At 38.6% G+C, this 19,875-nt stretch overlaps 2 protein-coding genes across 3 annotated transcripts in view; one reads left to right on the forward strand and one right to left on the reverse strand.

The window, feature by feature from the left end:
* The window catches only part of galt (galactose-1-phosphate uridylyltransferase), a 32,210-nt gene extending 19,095 nt beyond the window's left edge, over positions 1-13,115 (reverse strand). The window contains exons 1-7 of one of the 2 annotated variants that reach the window (XM_028601751.1): positions 12,914-13,115; positions 11,299-11,468; positions 10,381-10,399; positions 9,959-10,007; positions 7,913-8,042; positions 6,377-6,433; positions 1,458-1,580 (exon numbers count right to left, since the gene is read on the reverse strand). In XM_028601751.1, the coding sequence (XP_028457552.1) occupies positions 1,458-1,580; positions 6,377-6,433; positions 7,913-8,042; positions 9,959-10,007; positions 10,381-10,399; positions 11,299-11,468; positions 12,914-12,950 (585 nt within the window). In that variant the 5' untranslated portion in view covers positions 12,951-13,115. Of the gene's footprint in view, positions 1-1,457; positions 1,581-6,376; positions 6,434-7,912; positions 8,043-9,958; positions 10,008-10,380; positions 10,457-11,298; positions 11,469-12,913 lie in introns of both variants that reach the window. The other variant, XM_028601750.1, reaches the window with a different exon arrangement.
* Positions 13,116-13,424: 309 nt separating this feature from the next.
* sigmar1 (sigma non-opioid intracellular receptor 1) lies at positions 13,425-15,621 on the forward strand. The gene is made up of 5 exons (XM_028602229.1): positions 13,425-13,697; positions 13,829-13,880; positions 14,221-14,369; positions 14,739-14,831; positions 14,942-15,621. The coding sequence occupies exons 1-5, from the start codon at positions 13,553-13,555 to the stop codon at positions 15,169-15,171; spliced, it is 669 nt and encodes a 222-aa protein (XP_028458030.1). The 5' UTR covers positions 13,425-13,552; the 3' UTR covers positions 15,172-15,621.
* The last annotated feature ends 4,254 nt before the right edge of the window (positions 15,622-19,875 follow it).

Raw genomic sequence — 19,875 nt, forward strand, 5'->3', positions numbered from 1 at the left:
ATACTTGCCTATAATGAAGTTCAAGTGGTGTTTTTGTTTTTGTACAAAGAAGATATCATAAGTAACTTTGGACAGTTTCCCCGTTTTGCTAAGTTAAGTTGGCAGCTGCTGGCTACGCACTGATGGTACAGACGTAAGAGTGGTATTGATCTTCTCATCAAACTCTCGGCAGATAGGCTAAGAACCATATTACCAAAAACATATATCCATTCCTTTAAGAAAAACATTTCAAACGAAAAAAAAATAAAAATAAAGTTTGTATTTTCTTCCTCTATGGTCTATTTAAAAGCTTTGAAAAGTAACGTGGTAAAATTACGATTTTTTAAAATGTATTCTGTTGAGACTTTATATTTCCTATTAGGCAATATGAACAAAGACTAATGATCTGGATGAAATAAACACTGAGAAAATGAAGGTAAACTTCTGCTAGTTTGTGTGCTAGACTTTAACAAAAGCATACAATTTGTTTATTACTAACTGAACTCAAAGGACAATTTAGAGGTGGAAGCCTAAAAGGTCAGGTAAAAAAGTGCTGCAAGTTAATCTCATTAGGACAAGATAAACTGGCAGTGCATTTGATTGGCCTATCACTTGATAGACACAAGTGAACCCAGTTTCAAGAAAGGTTTTTAGCTGTGAATAAAACCTGATATTAGGTGTATTAAATAATAAAGTAGCATAAGTAAGCCATATTTTTCTAAAGCACCAGGTAGTGAAGCAAAAAAAGTCATCGTTCTGTCAAGTTTAATTCTCTTGTAGAGATAATTACGGATTCCACCAAATGTCTGTTGACTAATTAGACATTTGCCAACCTGTTTAATGCATTCAGGGCTCTGTTAGAACACACGCACACACAGTCTGTTTTCCTATTCTCCATGCAGGTTAAAGATGGATGCCGCAGCATTATGCTAATGAGCATATCTGCTGTCCAATGACACGCTTCACTGACTGAACGACAGGCAGTATGGGGGAAAAAGAGAAAGATGACAAGAAAGAGAGAGAACGATGATAGGAAAAGGTGGAAGTAGATGGATGAAGGGAGAGGCAATGAGGGTAGTCATGGTGAAAACAATATGATGTCACTGTTTTGCAGAAATTTAGAGAGCCTTTTTTAAAGCATCCCCTCTGATGTTAATTATAAAGCATTATCACACAGTCAGCTAAAATGACTCTGTGTTCCCCATCACCATTTACAATGCTTATTGCTCATGCTCATCAAATCTAAATTCTAGTGAGGTAATCAATTGGGGAATTCACAATAAGCACTTCATTTAATCAAACATGCCTTTTAAGCAATGTATTATTGGTTGATTCACTGTGTCTGGCCTCTATAACCTGGGATGCCAGATTTGCAGCATATCTAAGCTCAAGTGGAACTAGAGGAGACCAGAAAGACAGTACATTACAAGTTTCCGACAGTAAAATTTAGCTTTTATTTCTTTTGTGTACAGCTGTACCTTTTTCTCAGCCTCTTGTTTGGCGTATTGCAGCAGCAGCGGTTCTCCATGTTTCTGATAGTAGGCTCTCTGACAGCGGTCTGAAAGAGCTGGCTCATTAGGCAGGAAGTTGCTGGCCCACACCTACAGTGTTACAGGAAACGGGACGAAGATGGAGGATGATGAGACATAACAGAAATATAGAAAACCTTAGAGTTATGTATGTATGTATGTGGGTGTATTATTTTTTCTGTTTAAAAAATGAAAGTGGTAACAAGCAATCTGCCCAATCCTTCTACCCCTGATTCCAAATGACCTCATTAGATCCGTGATTTAATAGGGCTATTCATCAATACTATTCACTCAGTGAATGGTTCACAGGTGAAGAGATTTCTGTTTTAAAACTCACTTTCATTTTTTCAATTCAGGCTTTTTAGATTGATAAATGGGTTTCCGCCTGCAGCCACTGCCTTTCATTTATTTCAATACAGTGTAAAAATCAACTTGCAGACGCTAAAACGTAATTGAGATAGGTACTTCATCACAGTAAACAGCAAGGTTCCATGCACAGGCACAGGCAAACCTTTTTTCTCAATCAGCTTCTTACTGAAAGCATTAGGGTCCTGTGTTATTTCACATGAGACTTTATTTTTTATTTTTTATTTTGGTCCGTGCTTGTGTCACTGTTCTAAGATAGTAGGTTGGGCTCAGTTAGAAAAAAGCTAATGTCAAAATATGTTACGCTACAAATACTATAAATACTTCCATGCTTAATGTTAAAGTCAAACTGAATGACAGCTGCAGCAATTGGTATGAAATGTTTGACTCTACCAACACAACTGTTAACATACTCTAAATTTCAGGAAGCTAATTTGTTCAGTGAGGGTGTTACTGTGTCTTTGGGCAAACATTGCTCTGATTGTGATACATTACATCTCTAAAAAAATAAATAAAAGAGATTTACAAGTTTAAAGTAGCTGTTTTGATATCAAACTGAGACAAACATTTTTTCTCTCATCAGCCACCAACTGGCATTCTGTGGCCTATAGTATTCACTCAAAATGAGAGGCTATGGTATTAACTGCAATTTTAAAAAGGAAACAATCGAGAATAGTTTCATGCTCTAAAACAGATGAGATGCTTGTCTGTCACTTCATTTGTGGAAAACATTCTTCAGCGTTACAGCACTACAGTTCATTTTCAATCATGCTTTGGAGAAAATGCCTTCATAAGCTTTGCAATGTACTTCTACTGCATTCCAGAAGGCTCTTTATGGATAACAGTGAACATGACGACAGACATTTGGTTTATTTGTTTGCACTTTATGGCATTTTAATGGCTGTAAAAGCAGGGAAGGACTCTAACATGTAACTACTGACTCATTGCTGCGAAATAAATGAATACCTGAGATAACAGTTGCTGGGGTTTTGAATAGGAGGTAATTACATAAGGGTTATAATTAGGATCCAAACTAATGTACACAAGTTTATGCAGGTATGCATAACTAAATTGTAATACAGTTTGCATAACATATTCATGCTCTGATGTGTGAGACCTTCACCAGAATACTGATTAGTTATTGCTGCACTGAGGAGCAAAGCCGTTTGTGTGTGTTTATAACGGACAGTGGTCTTTCGTTTGGCTTCTAGTTTGGTTTCTTTTCATTATTTGTGCGTACTGTGCAGGCTATGCATTAATATAAACTGCTTTCAGGGTTTTTTGAGAGCTTTAAGGCCTATTAAAGTGCGAGTTTTACTGAAAGTAACATTTGTGTCACCAGGAGTGTGGTTTTCCAATTATAATATTCCATCGCATGAACAGAGTAATAATCAGAGGCATTCTCTGCTGCTTTAAAGAGCACTGCTTCAGGCTGCATGGCAAATTGTTTCCTGATTAAATACTCCTCTACTTTTCACCCAGAATGCAATGCAGGAACCACACTGTCATTGACTCCTACAGTGTTTTTTTTCTCCTTTACAACAGGGGGGGGGAAGCTGCATTAACTTCATGAGGCGAAATGTAAAAAGGGATCAAAGAGCTCCATCATTTTTATAATTTTGAGGCAATTTATGAGTGTCCTGCTGGCCTTGCCCTTAGGGGACATGTCAAATAGCTGTATCATCCTGGGTTTAGATTGATAAATAATACTTAAATTATAATAAAGCAAATGCAATAAATAAATACATATTATAAAACCTGGGAATTATTAATATCTGTTGGCATTTTTGCCCTTGGTAAGATTCTGTACACAATTACTGCAGTGGGAGCAGAAACCAGCTTAGTGTGATGTTAATGGTAATGAATAGTGGCTAAAGGTTGCATCATGTTTATGATAATAATCCTTGAAATACAGAAAGAGAAGGCATGGTTAATGTGTGAACTATATGTGTAAACTGTTCATCGGCATGCCTACAGGCATGTAAAATAGTTTGGGTGCATAATATATTTGCACGCCTTCCAGCATCTGTAGCTGTGGCTCTATTTGTACGCCTGTGATTTTGTATTCACAGATCTATCGTCTATCCAGCAGCAGACTGTTGATTTTCTCAGCAAACAGTAGAGAAAAGTAAAGTAAATACAGAAGAGAAAAGTAAAGTGCATACTTCCACAAGACAGAAGTTAGAAAGAAAATGGCAGGTATAACTCTTAAGAGCTATTATGACACCATTGGCTCTTTTAACTTTGGCTTCCAAGTGTTGTTCTTCAAGAGTCATATACATTCTTAGGGAGTAAATATGAACTCAATAACTGTCTGCTCCTGAGAGTTAAATGTTTTCAAACACAACCTGAGTACTCCACAGAAGGAATACTGTGTATGTGAAAAAATAATGTTACTATTCCAAGGGCATCCGTTTTTCCTTACTCCACTCACGTGAAAATACATACAGCTCTGTCCCGTTAAGGCCAAAGTAGTCAGAAGCATCGCTGCCTGCAGAACATGGTTAACATTTTCTGTTTATTATTAATACGTTTTAGATCTACAGTATGCTTCTTGCGTTCTGGCCTGGAGGAGTTGTCTGGCTGTAGTGTACACTATACTATTTTCTTGGACTTTGAAAGGGAAATCTGGACTGCAGGAAGAAACATTTCTAAAACTTCTTAAAAAGCTGCATCAAAGCGAACAATCCAAGTTTGAGTTTGATTCTGAAATTCTTTAATAGTGGACCTTAAAAAAACAAACATAATTTACTGTAATAGTCAACAAGAACAAACAAGACTTTGATGGCACCTGAACACATATATTAAAAGGGATTTAAACCATCTTAATCAGAAAGTTTCTCTCTCTACAGTAAGTGTATTACTTTTTTTTTTAATCAAAGCAACTTTCTGAAGTACGTAATGATACATTGTGTTATAACATGTTATTCTGAGGTCACATACTGCCCTCTGCTGTTACTTGTATATAACAGCCTCAAAAAACATTACCGCACAGATTTAAGTACAGTAGGCCTTTGTTTCTGGAGAGAGTCAAATAATTATTTCACTCCAAAAGCCGGAGGATTTGAAATGTCATTGATCAACCAGAGACCAGGAATGCATCAATACAATCAGGACTGTTAACTTGCTTTTCTCTGTTGAAAATAGCTTTTTCTCCTTTACATAGATATACACACACACACACACACACACACACACACACACACACACACACTATAAAAGGCAAGGTGGCAACACTGATGCTGTATTTGTAGACAGCAGTGAATAATTAACAAACTTCTTAAAGCAATAGTGCAACATTTTGGGGATTGGGGTATAACCTGTTAATTAGTGAGCTTTAGAGGTGTTGGTAGGTAGGTGTTAGTATTCTGTCTTACTTTTCCAAGAATGTCAACCTATTTTTTTATAAATGTTTTGAAAATAAATACTAAATGAAAACTATCCTCAGAATTTGTCTGTGAATGTAATCCTCACTACACCTGACAGCTGATTTTCCTCTACTTACCGTATTTTTCTGTCTTTATCTACATTTAAATGTATGTAATATTCTCATCGTAGTTTATTATTTCCACCAATGCAGTTGAACTTGACATAATGGTTCCACAAAGAGCAGCTTCTCCCGACCAATCAGCAAGCGATCTCACATTAGGCAGGGTGAAGACAAGTTCCTTATTGTGAGAGTGAATGAAGCCATAAAACAGACTTTCTCAGCACTACAGCCAAATACACGGACTTCCAGCAACTTGTATATTACTCTCAGGCTGAAAATCAATCAGGCTGGCATATTATTGTGATCACATTGACAAGAACATTGTTGTTTGAAATGCAACACTCGGTCTACACTAACCACTCTTCTGTTTATGTCACTCTGTCATTCTACCCTCCTGATTGTGCTCGTTCTCAACATCACTCTATGAAGTGACAGTTTTGACAGGAAATGTCTCTCTCTCTCTCTCTCTCTCTCTCTCTCTCTCTCTCTCTCTCTCTCTCTCTCTCTCTCTCTCTCTCTCTCTCTCTCTCTCTCTCTCTCAAACAGTAATATAGAAAAGAAATCAGAAAAGGAAGAAATTACAGACACACACACAAAATGTGACAATGGCACACAGTCATTGGTGATTTCTGAATGAAGAGTCAATTAACAGCTTCAATGTTGAGACTTGTCTGGTTTAAAACTTTTAAGTGGAACTCACTTTTTAACACATTCAACTTCATTGTCAAATTGAATCTGAAAAGCCAGCGAGGTGCAAATTGAACCAATGACACACATCACATTGTGCCAATGTGATAAAAGCATTTGTTATTTCTTGTTAATGCTGCACCTTCAAAGAAAGATGTGGCGGGTGTATGTGTGTTAATGTATGCATGTATTCCTGAACTTCATATTCTCACTTCGAGGACATTTTATCTACTCAAGTAGCTGAATCAATGTTTTCACATGTTTCCATATGTGCAAGTCAAATGAACAAATACCTTGTGTGTTTATGCATGTGTGCATTTCCTACCTGGCAGTGAGGATGTGGATTTGAACAGCCCATCATAGCTCCTTTATTCTCAAAGATCTAAAAACAGAAAACAAGAGGAACAGTTAATCCAGAGTTTAGTTTAACCTTTTTGCTCGTACGTACTGTAGTGTGACAAAACTAAGGCAAAATGCATCAAAAATATAGAAGAAGAGAAGAGCCCTATATTGGATGTCAGCTATGGGATAAAGGGAATTCTGGTTTCCTCCATGAGTCAAAGGTCAAAGTGGACAATTCTCTCTCCAGACTCTTGAAAAATGCAAATCCTTGCTGATGCAGACGACTAAAAGAGGAGAGACTGGGAGAATGGTGCTGTCCTTGGTGCTGATATTTGGTAGTTAATACTGTTTCAATTCACCTGCAGCTATGAACTTTTAGGGATCCCAAGGTTTCTTTCCATTTTGGGTTGGTCTGTAAATATAATCTGAGAATGTCTATACTTTACAATGCACTAGTTGTATTTTTGTGCAGACTAGAGAAATTTAATATATTGGGAGGTCAGGTTTCAGGGTGAAAAAATCTAATTAATTGATCATCCTATACATGACTGGCCATTAGAGAAAACTGAAATGGACACAAAAACATCCAGTCTAATTATCCTACAAAAAGGTTTCAATGAAATAGAAACTAGAATGTCACTAGGAGAGTGCAGACCTCCACTAAGACCAATGGATGCATATATTTTATGTTAGTGCTCACTGCGTTTATCAACACGTTGATATCTGTTTCCAGTATTTGCGTATACTGTTCAGGTGAGGTTATTCCGATTATTCCAACACCACATGAATGCAGCACAAAATGCCTTATCTCGCAAAGTTAAAATTGAAAAAATAATTTGTGTATCCTTGGCCCATGCAACACCCTTCCACAAATCCTGCTAACAAACAAACAAACCAACAAACTGATAATATATTCTCCCTGGTGGAGGTAATTAAGACTGTGTAAACAAAAAAACATTGGAGAGAAGTCCTAAACAGCATTTTAGCTAAAATCACCAATCACTTGCTGTGCTACAGAAGTTAGAAGCTGAGCTATGGAGGAGCCAGATGGATATTTAGAGTAAAATGAATCAATTCAGCTTTCAATTCAACTATAATACAGTGATTTGTTCATGATTATATGACTCTAGCTTGTGTCTTTTCCACAGTAATGGCTTATGGGAGTCATGCTGTAGTATTTGGTGCCATTCAACACACTGACATTCTTTTTTTTCCGGATTAAGTTAGACTATGAATCCATCTGTATACCTAATCATTTATCATAACCAGTAAAGATCAGCTTCTGATGACCTATAATCTATCAACAAAAACACAGCATCTTTATTTCTTGTCATATTCTCAGCATTTGATATAGGAAGAATTACTTTCTAGTTCTTTTTCTCCCATCCCGGAATGCTGTGTGGACTAGCCAGACCCACCTCCGCAGTGCTGTGGAGGAAGGTCTGGGGATGCGAGACTAACCGTGTGTAAATGTTAATGGGGGTGCGTGCGTGCGTGAGTGCGTGCGTACATCCCATACCTGAACCCAGAGGTACGTGGTGCCTAGTTCTTCAACAAGCTCTGCCCACTTGTCAATCACCTTGACAACCTCTTGTTTTTTCATGAGAGAAAGGGTCACGTCAGACCAGGGATGGAAACACATGACCTTACTGAAAAAGAGATGAAGAAAGAGACAGACAGCAGGATGGATGTTAGATAGTGGGGAGGTAATAACCGCCTGTCTGGCTATTTCTCCTTTGTGTGTTTATTATTTATTATTATGATGTGTGTTGTTGTACTATTTGTGGTTAATAAGTGATATATGTGCTGCTGCTGTCTTGCCTGGGTCTTCTATGAAGTACATTTAAAAAAAGAGTGCTTGATCTACTCTATTTTGGTCTGGCCTGGTTAAAAAAAAAGTAAAAGTGATAATCTGTAAAATTGTTTTTCTATATCTCTGGCGCGCAGTCCTGAATAGAGGTGTTGAAATTAATCAAATAATCGACGCATCGAATCGGGGACATGGACGATGCTGCATCAATAATCGATTATTTCTGTTTACAATTTAATGTAGGCCTAACAACATTTCTGTTTACATATTCTGGTATGTTTTGAGAGACCGGCATGATTGGGATTGACTGGTTGATTTGAGAACACGGAACAGGGGTTAAAAGCTAGAGCATCCGGTTTATATGGTCAGAGCTTTACACGCGATATCTAAACATTTTGTGCTCAAAATTTGTGTTCAAAACCAAAAGTGAACATGACTAACTGAAGGAAAAACATAGCTTCAAGGTGTAGATGTGTTTTAACCACTTTGACCGGAGTTTAGAAGTGAGTGTGTGTGTGTGTGTGTGTGTGTTTGTGTGTGTGTGTATTTAATCCACATCCTCGTGTGTATGCTTGATTTCAGCCTTACCAATGGCACCCATGGGATACCAGCAACAACATACAGGCTGCTCTTGGGCCTAAGCAGCAAGTACTTGATCAATAATTGAACATTAATTTGGTGTTTATGCTCTCAGCTAAACTGAATGGTCGTATTTATGAATTGTTCATGAGTATCATAGGAGCTAGGTGTGTGTGTGTGTGTGTGTGTGTGTGTGTGTGTGTGTGTGTGTGTGTGTGTGTGATATTATGATATTAAATGTTAATGGCTTGTATATGTGCAATAAGCTTCACTTTCGGATCTATGGCACAGACAGAGCCATGTGAGGCCAAGCGTCAAGAGAAGGAACATTTTATTAGAAAAGGTATGTGCAACATAGCTTTCTGTGGATGTCGTAATTGTGAGCACTAACAAAGGATTAGCTTTGACAGGGAATAAATCCAACAGATAGATCAAAAAGCTAACTGAATAAAACATATTCCCAGGAATAAGCCCTTATCCCCAGAGTGCCAACACACAGGGCCTGAGGTAAATATCACTGGACTGAAATCCATGCCATCATAACATTCAGTGGTGAGAAAACATGCCCATCCGGTGGTGCCAGAGAGGATTGCACACATGTTAATATACCGTATGGACGTGTGGATTTGGGGTTTTGCATAGTTCAAGATGTCCTGGAAACAAGTGGCGTGCAGCGTGTTGATTAAGTACCATCTCCTAATAGCTGATTATGTTGTTGCTGATCACAACAGCGAATGGAAGTTCCCTCAGCATGACTGCTTTGATTGCACTCATCAGTTCAGATTTAATTAGTCATAAATTTGAATGTATCATCATTTTTAAAGAAGGAACACTGATTAAGATGCATCGTTGACTAAATTCTAACCACATTTGAATTATGAATATGTTTAATCTTCATCTCATTGCAACATTGTATTTTTTTGTTGTTTATCGTTAAACGTTCGGGTACAATATAAAACATAAATGTTGCTATTTGATATACTGTTACAAGTTTAGTTTAGAGTTACATTTCATATTCAGTTCTTTGGCATGTTTCATTAAATAACACATAGGGTATCATTCCAAAGTAGAATAACAGCATTTATACATACTTTACACAAATGCTAAAAGCTTCACACAGTATGATGGCAGACAATGATTATTTCTACAGTGTGTGACATGAGGCTTTTTTCTTACCAGACGCCCCTGGCTGCTTTAGACTGAAACAATGGATGTTGATCTGAATCTGAGGAACACAACAGCAAATGTAAGTTGTTTCAACAATTCATTTGAAATATAATCTTAGGCAGTGTATTGTATTGATCCACCTGTACCTATTATGCCCTGATAGAACAGTTAATTGTGGCATAAAGTTATCTCAAAAATTGATTTGTGTCCAAGATGTAGATTAAAAATCTCATAGCAAACATTATATATGTCTATACTTTGCAATTTATTAAACAGCAAAAGAATTACATGAAAGTAAAACATGTTAAAAAATTGCAAGCAGCTGAACAAATCTCTATGTGCTATTATTGCAACCAGTTCCTTAAATATTTTCTATCTTGTAAAACAATGACTTTTTACAGAATTTTTACAGCATTAGAAATGGCACTCACCAGGATCAGGAGCATCAGGCTGAAGAGCAGGGAAATCATTTTCAAAAAGAAAAGGGCTGTCATAGTCTGAATTTACCTGGAGAGTAACACAGAGCTATCAAAATACACAAAATCTATTGTGCTGCCCAAAGCGAATGCCATTTATAATGGGCATATGTTGTTTGGTAGCTGTAGGTGTCCAGATATGTATCGAAAACGACCTCTGCATTCAATTGCAAACACTGGCAATGTTATGGATAAATTATGCCTTTAATGTAATGGTTTATTACACATTCAATAAGGATGATTAACTGCAGAGTACCCCTCTTGACTGCAGAGAAGAAACATCTGTGGCATCATCTTTACAGGTTTCTCAAGAACTGTTTGAAGCCTGGAGATAGTGTTTACTGTTTGTAGGAGCCAAACATGTTGTTTCAAGTGTTCAGATTTTGGGTGTTGTACATTGGGTGTCGTTGTGGTATTACCTGGGGCAAGGTTATAAAGGTAAGCTGGTCCGGAAAGGGCAAATGGTTTTTGACCGCTAATGCTGTGACACCGAATGCTGTGATGCTGGAGTGCATTGGCACCAAAGCCTTTGTTCTAAAGTTGTCTAATTGTTTATGGATTTATCGCTTAAAACGTGAAATAATGGACATTTCATGCTGCACGGTTAACCAAATAAACATACTGTTATTCTGCAATGCAACATAGTCAGACTATTCTTGAACGCTACACAGCATGTTAACATCAGCGCGTCAGCCAGGTCACTCCGGGTTAAAACCACCTCAGTAGTTACGGTGTCAGACCGAACAACTTTACACTGTTTTTCGCCATCTTCTCAGATGAAAGGCTGGGAAACGTGTTACCCAAACCATAAGCAAATAAGCTGTAATTTGCTGTGGGCCTATATATTGAAGGAATGTATCTACCTGTTCTTACCTCTCCATTTGCACGCGTGTTTCCAGGACAGAGTGGGTTGCGGGGGTCATATCTGGGTGTGTGTTCCTCAGGAGGTTTTTCTACCTGACCTGCCCAGGGTCTCTTCATGCGGTGGGCCGACACCAGGACCCAGGTGTCCCGCAAAGGGTTATAACGCAGATGCTGGTGCTCTGAGGGGTTTGGGAGTCATAATGCAAAGCAATGTAATTACAAACACAGATTTACAGATAACGCTGGTTCTCTCGAAAGCCAAAAAGTGACAGTGGAATGTAGCCTAATCATGTGCATGTGCACAGAAGTCAACCTGATCAACTAGTCACTGGAAGTCCATTTTATTAGCTTTATCTGTAGAGGAAATTGCTGATGCATGGCTGAAACTAATAACTTTTGCATCATCAATTTTGTGTTCCTGTTTCATAAGAATAATTAATTTAGTCAGTAAAATGTCAAAAAAATGTCATGTTCTAAGTTAGTTACTAGGCTACACATAACGAACACGTCAAATTATGAAACACATCCAAAAGCATTGAGGAACAGATGATTAAGGTACAGTATAGCTGTGGTATGGCTGGGCGATATGGAGAAAATCAGATATCGCGATATTCTTGTCCTAATACCTCGATGTTGATATTGTGGCGATATTATAGGGTTGACAATTGGTGCTTTAACAAAATATCTTCACAATGACATTTAAGATATGTAATCTTCAGTAATGTCTGGGTAAAAAAAATAATAGAACAGCTAGATCAGTCTGGTAACACAGAAAATGGCATCACTTTACTGTAATGCAGCCTTTAAAGCCAGGAAAAGACAACACTTAGGCCATTTATGATATTACAATATCCAAAATCTAAGACGATATCTAGTCTCATATCACGATATCAATATAATATCGATATATTGCCCAGCCCTAAGCTGTGGTTTGTAGGGATGATTGTCAGCTGGCAGCAGGAACTCAAGTCACGAGACTACACAGCTGGCTGTGTGTACTGTAAAGCAGTAAGCACTCTGTCAATGCAGGAAGACAGGCCTGACCAGACCAAGTGGTTTAACACCAACATATATTGATTTCAGCAAACCTATACGTTCTCCTGTACGTGGTAATTCAATATGACCGGAGTCCAATGATAAATATGTTAATTTAATGGTTCTGTGTAGTATCGGGGATAGTGTTTCTAGGTAGAATATATCCTAAAACAGTTTATGATTTAGTTGGACCTACCAGTACATTCACTTTCATACTATTAACTTTGGTTAGATAAATCTGTTGTAATAATAAGTGGTTCACATTGTTTGATTGAAGCAGTGATGTGTTAAAGAGAACGAGAAACGCTGACAATATCGATACAAGTGGTCTGTAGTGCAATGAAGCTATGCAAATTGAATAGTGTGTCCTACTTATGTTCTACTACAAAGTCTGTCTGTGAGGATTTGGCGTTTAGCAAGGGAAGGTAAAACTAGCGGATTTTAAATGGAGCTTGGAATAACACGTCTGCACGAACGTAAAAAGTCTTGTTTTGTGTCTATGCGTAAAGTAAACAAGACAGTTTATCTACCGATATCCTGGATGAATGGAACTGGCATTTACCTATCGTGGGTTCACAAAGCTCCCTACCTTTTGGATCAAAACTGACTTCTTTTTTGCCACTCATGTCGGGTGGTGCTGTTTCAGATCTGTCACCTCTCCGGTGCTAAATCCTTGAACTGTTAGCTAACTCCTCCTGAACTTTTAGTTGACAGCTAGCTACAATAGCTAGCTACAGTTCTCCCCTTATTAGACATTCTCTGCTACCAGTCCATAAAATTCCTCTGCCTACTTCCTGTTTTTTGACATGCAAAGAAACGTGCTCTTTGGGACAAATCAACGTGTGATGACAAACCTCTAAAATGCCAAAGAATAACGGCGAAAATGACCAAATAATAACAACGTGGAAATGAAAAGTCTGCATTTAATACAATGTCTAAAAATGTATCTTTGTGTATAACTCCTTTTTGTATAAGTATGTAAAATATTAAACAATTTTCTAAAGGGGGTTTGACAGTATGCTGGCAACCCTAAAGTTGCCGTCGCCTAAGCGAAAGACTCGTCCTCTGATTGGCTGAGAAGCCACTGCCCGCCCCCCGACCTGACCAGGAAGAAGCTGTCAGTTGGTCTCTTCCCTCGATGGCGTGTTTGGATCAACCTGTCGGCCTCTGTGTACACGTGTAGTCAAACCTGCTGCTCTGTCTCTGTCTGTGTCGTTTTGTTTTAACCATGTCTGTAGTCAGAACGATTTTAAAACTCTTCCTGTTCGCCATAGTCACCGTCCTGGCCGTGCTGCTGTTGCGGCACTGGATGGCCACCAAGCAGTACGTTTTCAACAAAGAAGACGTCGCCAAATTGGCCAAACAGTACGCAGGTCAGTTTGGTAATGAGTTTCTTTTAGCTGCATCGAGTCAAGCCATGCCTTCAGTTTATTCAATACATGAATGTAAGTAGTCCTCCCCCCTGCCTTACATATGTGTGTATTGTAAATGTCTCTATTCTCAGGACAGGACCATGAACAGGCCTTCTCCAAAGTGGTGGTGGAGCTCAGAAAGAGGTAAACAATTGTTTTGCATCACTAATATATTCAGAAACTACATGTTGCAACTATACAGATGTCATCACCTTCAATTTCTTGAAGCAGATACCAACATCGTGGTTGACCCATATTCAGTCAATGGACTTAAATGATTTCAGCATTAGACTCTGTTGTTGAATGTTGAATGTGTTTTAAAGCTATTGTGGGTTTCAGAGCTGAGCCTGTATTAATTCAACAAAGTTAGGTTACCTACTTTGGCTACATTCTGATGTGAATACATGCTATTGAAGTCACAAGATGATAGTTTTAAGTTGTGTTGTTTGTTTAAAAACAGCTTATTGAATTGTAAATGAACTAGGTATCCTGGCCACATCCTGCCAGACGATGACCTGCAGTGGGTGTTTGTGAATGCTGGAGGTTGGATGGGCTCCATGTGTCTCCTCCACGCCTCGCTCACAGAGTACGTGCTGCTGTTTGGTACTGCAGTGGACACAGGAGGACACTCAGGTAAGGAATGAGGCTTATTAAAAGTCTGACTGTTTGTCAGGCAATGGGAAAGGAACGGTTTCATCCAAGCAACTGTGATACTATTTTAGTTTTTTTTTTTAAATGTTTCATGGAATTCCTGAATTAAAGTGTTTTTGAAAGAAAATAATCATTAATTCTATGAAAACTTTCATTATATTGAGAAGGACAAGAAGTGATCTTTTGTTTTAAAAAAAACTTCTTTTAATATGCAGTACACTTTCAAAATAAATAAATGCTTTGGTATTTGTGGTGTACACTGAATTTTTGCTCTTTTCTTAGGACTGTGTGATCAATTAGTATGACAAACATTGGAAGTTTGAATCCATGTATGCTCTCTTCTTCCGTCAGGTCGTTACTGGGCCGAGATTTCTGACACCATCATATCCGGCACCTTCAGACAGTGGAAGGAGGGGACAACCAAGAGTGAAATGTACTACCCTGGTAATGCCATAACACATTTTTATCAGCAATAATATGTTTTGATATGAATGTTTTTCTCTTTTATACTAAGTTATACCAATGTCTTCCTGAACTTCCAAACTGTTTCACAGGTGACACCATTGTACACAGTGTAGGCGAGGCCACTTCAGTCCAGTGGAGCAGCGGGACGTGGATGGTGGAGTATGGCCGAGGTTTCATCCCCTCCACGCTGGGATTTGCTATGGCAGACACCCTGTTCAGCACCCAGGACTTCCTCACAATGTTCTACACCGCCCGTGTCTATGTCAAGGGTCTGCTGCTTGAGGCTGGTACACTACTTACAGAGGCCGGAGTTTTCTGAGGCACAGTCGAAGCTTGGACACCCGCGCAGGGACGGTAACATCAAAGGTTCGCCTTGTCATTACACCACTTTACCCCTCACCACGAACATCTAGCATGAGGAACAATCTGTGCTTGATTATTCAAGTGTAAATGTGTTTACTGGGAATTGAAGACAATCTAAATTTGCATCAGTACAGTACTACATTCAAGTTCTTGCCCCCTCGTTAAGGCTATCCAAAATAAAGTGGTTGAGTCCCTTTCCCCAGTGACATTTAACTTGCATCAACCACGACAACAACAACAGTGCAACATTTACCACTGCCTTGCATAAAGGCTGTACCACTCAACGAGTCCCACAGTGATACTCAGCATCTTACTTTACACAATAAGCATTACTCTGAGAGCTCAAACTACCTACATAGTCAGTGAGGTTGTCAGTAGGTTTTTTTTTTTTCGAGCTTAAAGGAACACGCCGACTTATTGGGACTTTAGCTTATTCACAGTAACCCCCAGAGTTAGACAAGTCGATGCATACCCTTCTCATCTCTGTGCGTGTTGTAACTCTGTCTGACGCCCCCCAGCGGTAGCTAACCCTAGCAAAGATCCTGGAGGTAACCGGTTCCAACTAGCCTACTGCTCCGAATAAGTGACAAAATTACGCCAACATGTTCCTGTTTACATGTTGTGATTTGTATAGTCACAGGGTGTACAAATAACAAGGTGATATGAGACACAGCTGTCTTCTAACCGTATATAAACTGGGAACTATATTCTCAGAAAGGTGAAGCACTGCTACTTGGGCGGAGCGATTTGCTAGCAGCACCTGAAGCCCTGTGGTGAGGAGCATGGAGTTCGCTCAGAGTTGGCGTAATAGAGTCAACAATTACTACATTGTAAAAGCATAGTGACCTTGTTATTTGTACACCCTGTGATTACACAAATCACAACATGTAAACAGGAACATGTTGACGTTATTTTGTCACTTATTCGTAGCAGTAGGCGAGTTGGAACCAAGGGGGTAAGCTTCGCTTCAGAACTCGAGCCATCATGGTGCCATTTTGTTGCTAACTGGCCATCACCTCCTGTTAGCATTCCGCTGGCCGCCATTTTTTTTTTACGTCACTTGACTGCGAATAACTTTACATCTGAAGCGTTTAAAGACTCTATTTGTCCGTTGTTTAGTTCCAAAGAAACACGACAATGTATAAAAGGCTTCATTACCTTGTACCTCATGTTATGGCTCCGTAGCAGACGTTTTTGTAAAAAGAAGCTAACGATTGTGTCATAACCAAGTGACTTACTGTCGCATAGTAGAGGAATTACCGTATAGTACAGGAGAAGCTCGCAGGGAGTTTCGACTTACATGAGATGTTTAGGTTTAATTACTAATGTTAACTAGCATGTTAGTGATCAATAATTAGCCTGTGCCCATGTTATCTCCTTACATACACCTACAGTCTCCGTATCTGTAAGTTTGGGAATGATTGAGATTTCTCTTGGCACAGCTACCAGAAGAGTTACAACTTTCAGACACGTTGCTCACGTCACATTCTCTCAGTTGGAGGCTGCGCAGTAAAGCTGGCCATCACCGGAAAAGTGCTTCTAATAGCCTTCACTGGTCTCCGTCCAGAGCAACGGGGTCTATTAGTCCATTATATACTGTCTATGGTTGGAACCGGTTACCTCTAGGATCTGTGCTAAGCTAGGCTAGCACTGGGGGAGTCAGACAGAGTTACAACACGCACGGAGATGAGAAGGGTATGTATCAACTTGTCTAACTCTGGGGGTTACTTTGAATAAGCTAAAGTCCCAATAAGTCGGCGTGTTCCTTTTTAAAGAATGGAGCCCCTTAAACCTTTTTATTCTGGGAATAATAAAATATTTGTAACCAGATGTTTGAATAAGTCTTTTGCAACCAATCACTTTTAAAAATAATAAATGCTGATTTAGAAAATGCTAAAGCTGTGATTTAAAAAAAATATATAAAAATGGTTGACAACAAATTTGGGGACCAAGGAATCACTTTTAAAACGATATGCAATGCTTAATTTGGTTTGTAAAACAAACAAATATATAATGCCAAGCCAAAGTAAACTATTTTCTTAGTAAATACCCATTTCATATTTATATGCATGCAGATTCTCAGTAAATGAGGGTGTTTATGAAGCTCTAACTTCTTTAACCAATCACAGAAACCAACATCAAGAAGCATGTTTGCTCCAAAGATCAAGCCTCCCTTGAAATGTGGCTCCATTTCCTCAATCACAATACATCTGTTTATACTATATTATATTTTTTGGAAAATGCTGAAAATCTGAGGGGGAATGGTGGAGAAAACTGCCTGGATGATGAGTGTGCAATGTTCTTTTTTTTTTTTTTTTTTTTTTTTTTTTTGGGCTCAGTAAGTCAGGTTCATACCAGCTCCAAGACAGCAGTGTTTTAATGATTATAGATACTCTGTCATGGTGTGTGCTGACTACTTTAGAGCTACTTTGCAGCAACAGATTGCAATGTTCACATTTCTTCCCAACCTTTTTGGGCTTATTGAGTAAGGGTTCAATCCTTTCTTCTCTCAGAACTTTGTTATGGTTATCCGTTAAATCCGAACACAGTTGTAGCCCTATGCTTTTTTTCTTTTCAAACTGTAAAGAAGAAAATGTATACAACATATTCTGCACAGTGTTTGTTGCTGTTAAACACCAATATATACTTGTTTGGAGAAATTTGCCCTTTAAAATGTTTGTGCTATTTCTATTTGGCTTAGATTAGGGGGAAAACACTGCTGTTAAGACTTTTGCAGTGTTAAACCATACCTCCTACACATTTTAATTCATTCATTTTATGGGATGGATTGAACATATAACTTAATTCAAAAACAGTACCTGAAATGTTAGAGTTCTACAAGCTTAATAGACATGGCACAATCATTTTGAAAATGTAATTGTTGAGATAAACTTGAATAATATTGTGCTCTGAGTCTGACCAAGTGAGACTACTTGGCTACATTGTCCTCAGCCTCTGTTCATTGTCGAGAACTTTGCACTAGCCCGACAGGGCAAAAACAAAACAGTATCCACAGGCCTCGTCCTCTACAATCCCACGTTGCAGTGTAATGCTGAGAAGAAATGGCAGAATTATTTGTTTATTTCACGGGGGAATTGTACTGTACAGGCAAATCACTGCTGCTGAATCCACCACCTCCAAGTCCGTACCTTTTTTTTAGATGAAACAGCCTTATTTTCAGACCGATGCCTATGGCCATCAAGGCACATATGGTGTTTCTGTGGGAGTGAAATTATACTGCATAACTACCCAAACTGAAGTTATTTGGTTTGTATAAAGCAGCATCAGTACTAGTGTGGTCTCATGTATGTATGGATGTATGGCAAAACAAAAAAAACACTATGCCTGTACCTTAAATGTTGATGAGCGGATGTGCAATTTACTGTAAGGTAAAAATGAAAACTGACGGTGCCAGAAGAAATAAATGTTTTTGAATTAAAAATGATACAAGCCTGGTTTATTACTTATTAATACATACACGTCAAAGATCAATCTCAAGAAAAAGTTCACCTTTCCTGAGTAATCTATCACAGCTGCTGTTATCCTGCAAAACAACAAAAATAAACCTTTGGGTTTTGGTGGTACAACAAAAGCTGAGTAAAATCACAAAACTGACCTTATATACACCAGAGTTAATAAAAATAGAGACGAGGTTAGGGATTGTGGTTAGGTGGAGGAATGCTGCGTGATCACATGGTGTCATTCAATAAAACGGGCCAGCAGAACAGAGGATAGACACATCAGTCCTCATCTCCGTCTGTAAATGTCAAGAGGATGCAGACAACCTGATTTGTTGTCGTCATATCCATGAGCGTGTGTATTTCATGTGCGTGGGTGTTGGCTTGTATGTGTGTGCACAGAGGTGAGAGTGAGTGAATGTGCATGCTTGTGTACATGTTCTACCTGCCATAGCACACATGTTGTGTGTGTGTGTGTTTATGCTATATACTATGTATCCACCCTTCCTCTCTATCCATCTGTGTATGTGTGTGTTACCATATTATCCCACATATAGATTTAATGTCAGCGTAACAGACTAGCCTGACCCCGCTGCCCTACTTCTCTTTAAGCCCTATAAAGGAGATGTATTCAGAATCGAACTGGGCGGCCGGTGCTGAAATACCATGCAGCGGCCGAACCCTATGGGATAGATGAAGGCCTCTTTGACTAATCACTTGATGTCTTCCAGGCTAATGATATCCTCCCATCCTACGTTGTGGCTTTGCAAATAAATGTCCTTTAGGGGTGAACACACACACACACACACACACACACACACAATGAATTCTCAGATAAAGGGAGATGACTCCTTGGCCTTCATTATTACATAGCTTTAATTTCCTCACAGCAAAGCTCTTCCCTGCTCTCTAGTGGACATATTCAGTATCACATCACTTGATATTTTTTTTGAAATATGTTTTTGATTCATACCCCCATTTCAAATTGCAACTCAAAACAAATCTGTTTAAAACTGCCTATTCCACTTGATGTCAATTGCTCTGCCTCTTTCTGTTGTTTCTTTTCTTTTCTTTTTTCTTTTAATTTTATATTTTAAATGTCTTATGTATCCCTGTACGGTGCCTTGAATGCAGAGAAATGCGCCTTTAAATAAAATGTATTATTATTATTATTATTATTTTTTGATAGAAATATTTTTACA

The sequence above is a fragment of the Perca flavescens genome, chromosome 16 (assembly GCF_004354835.1).
Source record: "Perca flavescens isolate YP-PL-M2 chromosome 16, PFLA_1.0, whole genome shotgun sequence".
Classification (NCBI taxonomy): domain Eukaryota; kingdom Metazoa; phylum Chordata; class Actinopteri; order Perciformes; family Percidae; genus Perca; species Perca flavescens.

Bases quoted from the DNA above. Each gene is read 5' to 3' on its own strand.
- sigmar1 (XM_028602229.1), top strand. From the start codon at position 13,553: ATGTCTGTAGTCAGAACGATTTTAAAACTCTTCCTGTTCGCCATAGTC. The intron at 13,881-14,220 runs GTAAACAATTGT...TAAATGAACTAG, and splicing joins GTGGTGGAGCTCAGAAAGAG to GTATCCTGGCCACATCCTGC. The intron at 14,832-14,941 runs GTAATGCCATAA...ACTGTTTCACAG, and splicing joins GAGTGAAATGTACTACCCTG to GTGACACCATTGTACACAGT.